Raw genomic sequence first — 12,364 nt, 5'->3', positions numbered from 1 at the left:
AGACCCCTGTGGTGACGAGTATATTGTGTAGAGTGGGCCGAAGTGGCCAACAATCTCTTTCATTTGCGTGCAGTACTGTGTTTGATACCGGAGTCCCGAATGATGAGTCTGACTCAGCAGATGGGAAGCGGTGTCGGTGGTGTTTCACGGGTTTCCTGGGTTTGATCGGTACCGCAGCAGAAGTCTTAGCCCTACGCTTTGGAGAGGACACGGTACCAACAGTATCCACACTGGTGGTACGGAGATTATGGTTGCGAGTCTTGCCTTGGCTGTTCTTGAGTTCACTCACCTTGGCTCTCTTCGCAGCCGATGGTACCGACCTAAAATCTTTCTTGTGAGAGGTCAGTACTGAGGGGTCTAGTGAGGACCAGGCCCGCTTACGACCTCTGGTATCAGTGTTTCTGGCAGGAGAAGATGAAGAGTTGACATCCAAAGTGTCAGTATCGAAGGATGCTGATGATGAAGAGGAAGAACTGGAGGGGTTGAACCCGTAATGCACGTGGGGGTTGTACCACTGTTCCAACTGCTTGCGCCAGCGTTTAAAGTGCTTGTGGCGAAATGGCATGCGTGGCCAATCGTGAGATGAGTTGCGACTCCTCTTGTGTTTGGGGTGATATTTACGAACCCCAGATTTTTGGGAGACCTTCAGCCTCAAGTGCTTCAAAGGCTGGGAATCTCCGGAAGCCGGTGCCACATGCTTTGTCTTGTCCTTCTTTTTCTTCACCATCACTGGGTCCGGAAGACATGGTGATCTTCAGCCTGACTGCAATGGTACTGGCGGAGGTGAACCGGGGCTCATTGATACCAATGATTCTCGGGATGGTACCGTGGTGATAGGAGGAGCCGTGAAGAAAATGGGTCCTCACGAACCGGGGGAGGAGAGACTTTAACCGGTTCGATGTAAGTCAGAGAGCGGAAAGATGGCCGTTGCAGTGTCGATTGTAGCAGAGGCATGGAGGCACTTTTCTTAGGCTTAGAAGAAGAAGGCTTTGATTTGGATTTGGAGGTATGAGAGGTAGGCTTGAATACAGGAGCCTTAGTCCTTGGAGACTGGATAAAAGTCCCAGAAGGAGACGCGATGGATCTGGGTAGCGATGGAGTGTCCATGTCTGGAGGCTTAAAGGACCTCTCCCACAAAGAAGCGCGTAAACGCAGCTCTCTTAATGCCTGTTTGCTGATACTCCTGCAATGGGCACAGGATTGAGGCAAGTGTGTTTCACCCAAGCAAAAAAGGCAAAGTCTATGGCCGTTGGTCATAGGGATCTTTTAATGGCAGGAGACGCAACTCTTGAAGGAGATTTTAGGGCCCATGAAATGCGGGAAAGGGAAAACCGGGGGGGGGACTTGACTATACTAAACCCCCCTTTTTTTAAAAGGGAGAAGACAAGAGGAAAATACGAATGGTAGTGAAGGATTCCTTCTGTGAAGGAACGCTCAATCAGTCACTTCCAAAGTCCCATGCAACAGAGCTCCAGAGAAAGGAGACCTACTGCAGCAGTGGAAAAAATGGAATCGAGGCAACCGCTAGGACGGGCGGGCCACATGGGCCCAGGGGGCGATCTTTAGCTCCAGAATATTCTGAGGCCTCTGCGCATGCGCAGACTTAACCCATTAGTGTGCATTCACAGAGGCCACAAAGAAGAAATAGATGGTATCATAATTTATCTACCACATTCACAAACAATTGGAGAACAAATAAAATAGGCTGCATTATACACACATCAAATTTGCTCATGGTGCCCTTCATCTTGAACAGGTTCCTGAACTGTACAAAACATCCATTTTTTAAAAAAACTCAAAAGTAAACATTAAACACTTTTATTACCAGTGGGCATATGATCCAACCCCCAATTTAAACAGTGCTGGTATCAAAGAGCTGCATGTAACATCAAAATGCAATTATAGCCATGCCCTAAATAAAACCCTCCTCCCCAGGCTGATTGATTGATTGATTGATTTAATACCCCGCCTATCTGGTCAATTGTGACCACTCTAGGCGGCTTACAACAAACATTATAAAACAATTAAACATATAACATACAACAAAACATAGCTTGCATAAATAAAAAGAAATAAAATTTTTCCCAAAGATGGCAAGAAACAGGGTATGTTGTAGACGAAAAGGAAAAAAGAATAATTAGGAGTTAGCTGGAAAGGAGGAATATATTTATTTAGATTTTTCAGTTACATAGTTAACAACACTGAGAGCGTTTTAATAAGAGCACACAAATTATTTTGGAAAATATAATCCATTTTAAAAATAAGTGGAATCGTGTGAGATGACAAAATAATGTACAAAAATGCTAATTTCCACTGCAATTGAAACAGAAGATTCTACACTCTTGCTAACTATAATGTATCCTAAAGTGTGGGTACTGAACACTACAGAACAATTTATTGTAGAGAATGTTACCATGAAAACTACAATATATGTGTATAGTTCATGTCTATGAAGACTGTAATCCACAAAATCCCATACTTAGATAAACCTGTTAGTTTCAAAACAGACCCAATCCTTTCTGGTTACATACAGAGATCTTAGACTTTGCTAGATGTTTTTTCTGGCATTTGCAGGTCACCTTCATAGTTAACATTCCTGAAGCATCTCACAATATAGTAAAATGATATTTCACAATGTATTACAATGCTTTTAGATTTTGTTTGTCTGCATTATTGTAGTAACATGATACCTTCCTCATATAGGAATCTTTATGGTAGTTTTTGTTTTCCTGTTAGTAGCTCAGAAGCAGTGGCTTCTGTAGAGGCTGCTGCAGTGTGTGGAGAAAAGCACCTTGACAGCCATCTTCATTGAGATTACTGCTTTCCTGCTGCTATTAGCAAAGGGCAAGAATAATCTCAACAGCTAGATCACTGGGGACTGGGAGAGGATTCATCTCTCTGCATTAGCAGTGATTTTGTTTGTGATCTCTGTGGCTCTAAGGTTTAGGATTTTAAGCCACCAGTGTCCAGAAGCAGACCAGCAACCAGTGCACATAACACAAAACAGACATGATATATTCCGATTCCCAGACCTCACTTACCCCTGAACTGTTAAGGCTGCATACTGGAGCTTTCAAGCAGTTTTTAAAGCCAACTCCACAACAGGCTAATCTAGATGTAAGTGGGGCACATATGGCTATGGCAAAATGCATTTTCTAGGTACGGCTACAGCCTGTGAATCAAAGTTGCTAGATGGCATTCTTAGTAACCGATGCTACCTTGTTTTGTTTTTAATAGGCTTGCGTCCAGGAGCACCTCTAGACACTGAACGTGAGGACTGTAATTCCATTCGGAACTTAGTTGCACACCTCCATTCAGATGAGCACATTTTCCCAATCAGAGTAGCTCTTTTTTTCTAGATGATGTTTCAGCTTGTTTCTCCTTATTGTATGTAGTATTTTCAAGTGTTCAAATGGCTTTAGAAATAAGATCTTAGTAATCTTCAGAACATGGTTTTAACATATCCTCACCTTGCACATGAAAATGGAGGAGAGAAATACTGGCTTGACTAAAGCCCCCACGTGAGCTGATACTGTGGTGAGACAGGAACTGGATACTCCCAACTCAATTGATACTCCCTTAATTGCAACATTGCCCAACTTGTTTTAACTGTAGATGAGCACAGAAGCCTCTTGTGTGTATGTGTGCATGTGTGTGTGCGCACGTGCACACGTGCATGCGTGTGTGCACAGACATGTATGTGTAGATACAGGAAACCATTTGTGGCAGATGGACAGAATCTCCTTCTCATGAAAAGATGATCTTCAAAGAGCTGTGTGTAATGACTCTTGATGCTGATTAGGATGTCGAAGGCCCTAGGAGATCCATTCCAAATCTATGACTTCTTGGTGTATGAAAATGGGGCATAATTAAGAAAAGTATGCAGAAAGCTAGCTGTAATGAGGTTAAGTTTTAAAAAGTCCTGCTTTACACTTCACTTTTCTTCCTATAGGCTATGCGCACTTACTGCCAAAAGCTCCCTACTACTTATTATTAGCATTCCTTTGCAATGCGGTGTCTTACTCTCACTTTCATCATTCATTTTTAGGTACAGTAATTTCTACTCTTTTACTACTTGTCCTGACCATTTTTGCTAAGCTTTCACAACTTTAACACTTGTTTTTGTCTTTTAATACATTTAAAGGCACCTGCAAAGCATTCAACTTCCTTTCCCTACAGTGGTCTTAGTTAGCTGATCAGCTGTCCTAGTCAATCACTTGAGAAAAATTTCCAACGAGCTCTGTGACAGCATTAGTTTGATTAGTAGTGTCAACCACACACTCTAAGGCAATCAGAAAGATTTATTCAGGTTCACTCTTTCATTATAAAGCTCTATCAAGATATATGTCATATATCTTGATTTCAGCAAAGACATTGACAAAGTGGCCTATACGCTGATTAGCTAGCTGACTAGGTATGTGCTGGATAGCACAGGTTTCAGGTGGCTACATGCCATGTTTCCCTGAAAATATGACAAGGTCTTAAATTAATCTTTGCTCCAAAAATTGCCTTAGGGCTTATTTTCAGGGGATGTTTTATTTTACAGTCATGTCATCTTCTTCTGGTTGCTGCACAATGGTGCAGCAACCAGAAGGGGGGGTCACTTAACTGGGGCTTATTTGGGGGTAGGGCTTGTATTATGAGCATCCTGAAAAATCATACTAGGGCTTATTTTCAGGTTAGGTCTGATTTTCAGGGAAAAGGGGTAGTTGGTTACAGAATTGTACTCAGTGCTGATCAATGGCTCCTTCTCAAACTGGAAGGAGCAGCATGGGTACTGCAAAGCTCAGTCCTAGGTCCTGTGCCTGTCTACAATTTTTTTAATGACTTGGATGAGGCAGTGCAGGGAATACTTATCAAATTTGGGGATGACACAAAATTGGTTGAAATAGCTAATACTATTGAAGACAGAAACAAAATTCAAAAATATATTGATAGGCTTGAACACTGGGCTGAAAACAACAGAATGAATTTAACCGGGTTAAGTGGGAAGTTCTATACCTAGGGAGAAAAACCAAATGCACAGTGACAAGATGGGGGATATTTGGCTCAATATTACTATGAGTGAGAAGGATCTTGGAATTGTTGTAGATCACAAGCTGAATATGAGCCAACAGTGTGATGTGGCTGCAAAAAAGGCAAATGAGATTTTAGGGATGCATTCAACAGAAGTGTAATAACAGAAGTATGGTCTCTAAATCCTGTGAAGTAGCAATCCCTCTTTATTTGGCACTGGTTAGGTCTCATTTTGACTATTGTGCCCAGTTCTGGACATTGCACTTTAAGAGGAATGCCAACAAATTAGAAAACATTCAATGAAGGACAACAAGGATGATGAGGAAACTGAAAATCAAGCCTTATCAGCAAAGACTGAAAGAACTGGGCATGTTTAGTAGAGATGGGCGTGAACTGGAAAACTGGTGGTGAACCCAGCATGCACCCACCTATCAGCTGGGTGGTGGGCGGATGCTCAGAGGCAGTAGCCAGCTCTTGGCAGTTACGCTAGACCTGCTGCCTTTGAGGATGGCACATGTGGAAGTGGCAGAAAACAAAAGCAGGTAGGCAGAGGCAACAAGGGCAGTGGGAAGGACATGGCCGAGCATCCTATTTCACCAAAGCAAATGAAATGCCAAAGGGAAAAAAGTTCAGCATTTAGTTTTGCTTCAGCAAAACAGGATCCCCAAACTAGGTCATGAAACAAACCAGCCCCGTTCATCAGTTTTTTTTCTAGTTCATAGTTTGTTTCATGCCCATCACTTATAGGCTCTAGTTACAGGAAGACAGATTTAGGCTGAATATTAGGAAATATTTCCTAATGGTTGGAGTAATACAACAATGGAACCAATTATCTCAAGAGGTGCTGAGCACTTCAAGAACAAACTGGGCAACCATCTGTCAGATCTGTTTGGATTTGGATTCTTGCACTGAGCAGGAGGTTCAACTCAATGTCCTTATAGTCCCCTTCCAAATTAATCTGACTCTGCAGCCAAATACCCAACTAACTGAGCCACATCCATCCAGCCTTTACTTACTAACTACAGTGGGGTCTTGACTTAAGAACTTAATCCGTATTGGAAGGTGGTTCTTAGGTCGAAAAGTTCTTATGTCAAATCTGCATTTCCCATAGGAATGCAATGAAAACCATTTAATCCGTATCTGCTCTTTTCGTCCATAGAAACTAATGGAAAGCTGCTATTCTGCCTTCTGCCACTAGAGGGGGATATTTTTCTTTTTTCCTTTTAACCTAAGATGACTTAGCTTTTAAAAAAAGGAAAGAAAAGAGTTCGTAACTCAAATCTAAGTTCGCAAGTCGAGTCCATATATTCCTATGAGAGCGGTTCGTAAGTCAAAATGTTCGTATGTCGAACCGTTCGTAAGTCAAGACCCCACTGTACATTTATATGGGGTGCTCAGTGTGGCATAGTAGATAGTAACAGACTAGGACTCATAAAAGGTGCATCTGAAGCCCTGCTATTGCCATGGAAACTCACAGGAGTGGTGGTGGCACTGGTAGAAACCAATCTTAAACATCTCACTTACCTTGAAAACCTTATTAGTATTGTTACAACTTGGATACAATTTAACATCAAATAAAACACTAATACATTTATATCTTTCCTTTCCTCCAATTATTATAAGGAATGCATATGGCTCTCTTTCTCCCCACTTCGCCTTCAGAAAATGTAATCCAATTTTGGTAACATGTACTTGATTAGGTGTGGGAAGGATGGTGCTACGTGTACCATTTGCTCCTCTACCTGTGGCAGTGGCAGGTGTTGCGTCAGCCCTGTCTGCAGTCTACCAACCTCACTCTTTCTGTACTGCATTCTTTGCATTGAGACCGTGGTGGTTCTTCTGGAAGAAGACTCCCAGCAAAAGAAAGTTGATGATCACACTGGAGAATAGCGAGCAATGGGAAATGGAACAGGCGGCTGACACTACAACGGCTTAACTGGAACCTGTGGAGTTGCTCACTGTTGTTGTTTTTTAAATAGATTCCTTTCTCTTTTTTTAATACTTTTGTATTTGAATAAACATTTATCTGCAATAACATTATTTTGGAAATTAAGCATGCATTATTTTACCACAAATAATTCAAATAGGTACACAGCGACCTCATAATTTCTTCCTGTAAGATTGGGCTCCCTGAAGTGCCATTTCCCAGAGGTTGCTAGACTGCAACTGCCATCAGTACAAGGTGACACACCCATGATGGATGGCAGAGGGTTGTAGTCCAACTGATTGGGCTGCCCTTTGCCTGCCTTGGCTGCAAGAAGCCAGTTGCTGTGATACATCCCACACGATGCAGTAAAATTTCATAAGGCTGCAAGTAGATCTCCAGGTCTTCATGTATAACAAGACAGACCTTCAAAAGAGTGAGCCTTTTTTTGTGCAGTTGGTAGGTCTTGGATGGCTGGTCATAGTCAATCTGCTCTCCTCAGTATTGTTGAGAACTATTTCTCAGCGTGGATTTACCATATCCTAAGAAGTCTGAATCTCTACTGCTCCATAAAGAAGTATTTGCATGCAGCAATAGCACCAGTGTTCAAGGCTGGTACCCTTGTCAACACTCCCCAACTATTTGCAAATCTCAAATTTGTCAGCTTCAAGGAATCAAAACAATGGCAAAAATTTTCTGACAAGCATAAGCCTTAGTATTCCTTGCCTCTTAGCTGAATTTAAATTATCTGTTAAAATTGTTTCAGTTAAACCCTGACACCTGTTAACTGAATAAAATGAAGTTGCAACAATAGGAGTGGGTTAAAAGCACCTAGCCCATCAATAGGGGAAAAAATTGTATGAAAACATCATCTTACAGTGTACAGCAACATAATATAAGCCTATATATTGATAAAGCTGAAGATAATTTTAGACACAAGATTAGCTAAAGAAATTGGATAGATTTACCTAGATTGTGTGGAGAGGCTGAACTTGCATACATTCACTGAAGTCCCAGCTTCTTTCCCCAGTGTAGGTTCCTACTGCTGCACAGTTAAATTTAATATTATTCAAGTCTTTACGTGGCCACCTGTGCCACCACCAAAAGCATCTAGATGATGTGATAGTTATCAGCTATGGTGATTTTTAAAAATAAGCCATTTCTGCACCCCTCACAAAAATCTCTTTTTTCACAGGGAAGCCAATGTAGGCCAGTTAGGGGAAGTCTTTAATTACCACAATCACTGCCACCTGGATGACTTCATTCTTTTTTAAAAATTAAAGACACACCCATCCAGTCCCTGGGCACTCAAAGATTTCCTGCTGATGTCAAAAGAGATTCCATGGGGACTTCTTGGGGGGAAAGAAATATTTTACTTCCAAAAAATACTCATGGCTTATGACATCATCAATTTACATGATGTAACTATGCAAATAATGTATCAGACATTGACTGCACCAGCAAAGGAGTCTGTGAGCTTTGTACAGGATAGAGAAAGTTCTGGGAGAGTTGCCATAAATCAAAATGAACTTAATGACACATAATTACTGTTTACAAGATACTAAGAAATCAAATAATTTGGATTTTTAATTTTTCTTAAGAGCAACGTGGCTTCCTCTGCTTTTCCCCCTAAAATTCTTTAATATTTCAGAATTATGTATTCTCAGGGAGAGAAGTCAGGTTCTCATACCACTGCAATTACAAGAACACCTTTAGTACATATAAGAAGATATCACGACATATCAATGTACTAAATATATAACTAGAATGGGGCAGTGTTGTAGTTACAGTAGATCTAGACCAGTGGTTCCCAACCTTTTCCCAAGTTGCAACCACCTTTTATAATAGCCAAGTAACCTGCATGCTATCTTGCCACGTTTCCATAAAAAGGTATTTTTAATGGGGTAAAGTCATTGCTTCTCAGAAAGTAGACACTACTTTGTCCCCTCAAAGAACCTGTTTCTCATACATACACATACATGCTAACTTTGAGATCCTGCTCCAAAAGGTCAAAGAAGAAATTATTTAACAAGGGCTACAACACATATAAGGTGACCTGCAACACCCCCGCAGAAAACACTTTATGACCCCAACTGGGGGTCCAACCCCCCAGGTTGGTAAACACTGATCTAGACTGAGCTGTATCGTCCTCTACCTAAGGTTCTCATCACCTACTTGTGATATTTTACAGCAACAGGAAGCACACAATTCAGTTCTCTTCCAAGATTCAGACATGTAAGATTTCAGTCAAGATAACACTGGTTCCCCATTTTAACTCTTCTGTATATTTTCCAGTTGTAGGCAAATCAGAAGAGAGATAGTCATTGACAGTCTCTGATGCAAATTTCCTGAACATGAAGAAAAGCCTTTGAATCTTATTTTCTTCTTGCACACTGATTGGTTAGCAGTTCTTTGGAATATTGTCTGACTAACTGAACACCTCAGTTTGAATTTCTATTCTTCCCATATTGGCCTGTTTAACAAGTCTGCAACACCCCTCAGAAATGGCAGTGGCTGCAGCTCCAACCCCCAACTTTTGCCTAGAAATCAAATCTCTACTGGAGTTTCCATTTGAACTACAGGGCTATAATAAAAATAATCACATTTCAACTTGCACTTTGTAGGATATATACCGTATTTTTGTAATCTAAGCGGGGCTTAGCAACTGGAAGTGGAAAGGGATCAAAGCGATTGTGCAGCCACGGGATTGCTTTAATTCCTTTCCCTCTCCTCTTGCTAAGCCCCATGGGATTTATCAAGGGGGGAGCAGGGATCAAAGCACTTTGATCCCTTTTCCCTTCCACTTGCTAAGCCCTGGCAAGTGGATGGGGAAAGGGATCCTACAGATGCATGATGAAGGGGGGAAAGGGGGGATCAAAGCACCCTGCTTTCCCCTCCACTTGCTAAGCCCTGCGGGGCTTAGCAAAAGGAGGGGGAAACGGATCAAAGCAATTCTGCGGCGGCTCAATTGCTTCGATCTTTTTCCCCCTCCACTTGTTTTTGTTCTCTCCTCAGTTTACTTCGGTGTATAAGACTACCCTAAATTTTTAGTATAAAGATTTTAGACAAAAGTATCATCATACACAGAAAAAATACGATCTATAAAAGTCTAAAGAAATAGAAGTTTTTTTTTAAAAAAAGTTAAAAATATTCCTGAGAATGGAAGGTTGTGAAGTATGAGTATGTCCGTAAAAATTAAATTAATTTTGATAAACAAGCTTTTCTGCAAAAGATATGGGAGTAAAAAAATGACTTTGTATACAAATATGGATGTTTGAACAGAAGAAATCATTCTTTTCTTAATGATTCATTTATTGTTATTACAGAATATTCAGACAATATTTTCAATATCTAAATAAAATCTAAATGTAACAACATCAATAAATACAGCCTGCAGGACAACAATAAACACCTCCTCACATTAAAAAGGCATTCTTTAAAAAGAAGCACAAACATTAAAGTATGAAATTAAAATAAGAGTGTAAATATAGTATTTAAGAAGTTATATGTAATGTTGACTGAAACAGGCACTGTCACAAGGTAATGACAAACATGAAGCAGTGCTTAAATTCAATAATGGTCAAGTAAAGTCAAATTTAAACATACTGGTTTGCATTTTTGCTCAATTTTAATTACTGTATATTTTAAAGTTATATTTTAGATGCAATGTTATAATAATTACTGTAATGTTTACTTTTTTGGGGTATCACATCGAAAGTAGCAGCAATGTTCAACTGTTGACAGTTCAACAGTGCGTATTATCCCAGCTACTATCATTATCATTATCATCATCATCACCATAATAATAATCATCACTTTCACTAATATGACACATAGTCCATTTTCTGAAGGCCTGTATTTTCTGCAAGCATGATAAGAGAAGAAAGAAGCAGAAGTGTTAGTTGAAGGCAGCAAATTTAGTTAGTTTTTGAAAAAAAAGCAAAACATGAAAATAAAAATGAAAGATGACTGCAATTATTGAGTTCTAGTATGTCGGAGAAGGTCTCTGATGACAGCAACTGTAATCCTGTATTACACCTCACAGCCAAATAAGTCCACGTGTATTGACTCTAAAATTTATGCAAATCCTGCAACATCTTCACTCTACAAAAATGTCACAAAGACCCCTTAATTAGTTAGAATTTACAAAGGATAGGTACAAGTGGATCGCTGTTATATTACATTTTTTTGAAGAATGTTTGTAGATCAAGTGAATTTAGCATCCTTGTTGATTTGCCCAGCATAAGTAGAAAATTATGCAAATAAGCCTACTGACACTGTGGTTCATCCATGGCACTCCTCTGCTTCCTTAGGTTGAGGAAACAGTCATACCCTCAGTTGTGCACTCAACTGCATGCTGAATGGCAATCCAAACAGAAACACTGCTAAGCAACTGCCCTTACATAAGCCCATCAACTTTCTGAAAAGAATGTTGGCCTTTGTAAACTACTATATAACATAAGAATCAGGGTGTGTGTGGAGTGCGATTAGAACAGTTTTGCATTGATCTGCATACAGATCTGTATCCTTCCTTGGAACACATGTTAATGGAGGCAGAGAACCAAACATCTAATTACATTAACCATAAATTCTTATAAAATAGTATGAATTTGACATTTTTTGGGATCAGAACTGAAACTTGTAAATAAACAATGTGATGCATTTGAAATTCTTGGTAATTTCTTATCAACCCAAACTGAGATGTTTAAGAAATGTGTTACATTTGTTTCCTCAGAAATAATAGGTCCATGTAAATAATATTGTTTTCTGGAAGGAAAAAAGTATCACTGGAATGGGGAATGCTTCCATGAATTAACCCCATGATGAAATACCTTGTATTTTAATCAGTATTCTGTGATAAATGACCTACCAGAGAATACTAATTTCTTTCAGATGTACCAGTTGGTAATCTTTTTGAATGTATAATTTACATTCATGATGCATTTACCTTCCAGGGGAAAAAAAGATTATGAGATTCGCCTCATTAAGTGATCAGAGTCCCCTTTTGCTAAATGTTTCCCAGAGTGAGATGAGTAGACAGCTGTAACTACCCCAATGACTACAGCTACAGAGCAGGCTCTCCCCCCCCCCACAAATGCTGAGTGATCACTTGTCATGCAGAAGTATTTTCAAGTCACTAAATGCATATACTGTACTCTTCAAAGTACATTTACTACTGTGGATCAAAATGCCACGACTGCTGTTCATCACCAACTTCTACAAGCTGTGTCACAAATACAGATTGGTTTTATAATGCATTTTCCCCTTCTAACATGCTGCATCACCAACTACACAGTTAATCTGCCTCATGGAAATGTCTAGATCATGAATTGCCTAGATCAATGCCATTAACACTAGTTGAGGGTGCAAAATGCATTCACATAACTAACACTTCTAATCTGATTTGCTCAACCAGTTCTAAAT

At 40.0% G+C, this 12,364-nt stretch overlaps 1 protein-coding gene across 5 annotated transcripts in view; it reads right to left on the bottom strand.

Moving 5' to 3' along the window:
- Positions 1 to 12,364, bottom strand: part of VPS13A (vacuolar protein sorting 13 homolog A) — a 240,710-nt gene that overhangs the window by 13,446 nt on the left and 214,900 nt on the right. For 2 of the 5 annotated variants that reach the window (XR_013541529.1, XM_020787772.3), the window contains exon 69: positions 10,232 to 10,802. The exons of 2 other annotated variants lie outside the window; for them this stretch is intronic. Coding sequence is in view for 2 of the 3 variants with exons in the window: in XM_020787772.3 (XP_020643431.3) it covers positions 10,686 to 10,802 (117 nt within the window). In the remaining variant the exon portion in view is untranslated. Of the gene's footprint in view, positions 1 to 10,231; positions 11,045 to 12,364 lie in introns of those variants that run through there. One more of the 5 variants, XM_020787773.3, reaches the window with a different exon arrangement.

Source organism: Pogona vitticeps, chromosome 2, assembly GCF_051106095.1.
Source record: "Pogona vitticeps strain Pit_001003342236 chromosome 2, PviZW2.1, whole genome shotgun sequence".
Lineage (NCBI taxonomy): Eukaryota > Metazoa > Chordata > Lepidosauria > Squamata > Agamidae > Pogona > Pogona vitticeps.
This window is presented reverse-complemented; position numbering and strand designations above follow the sequence as displayed.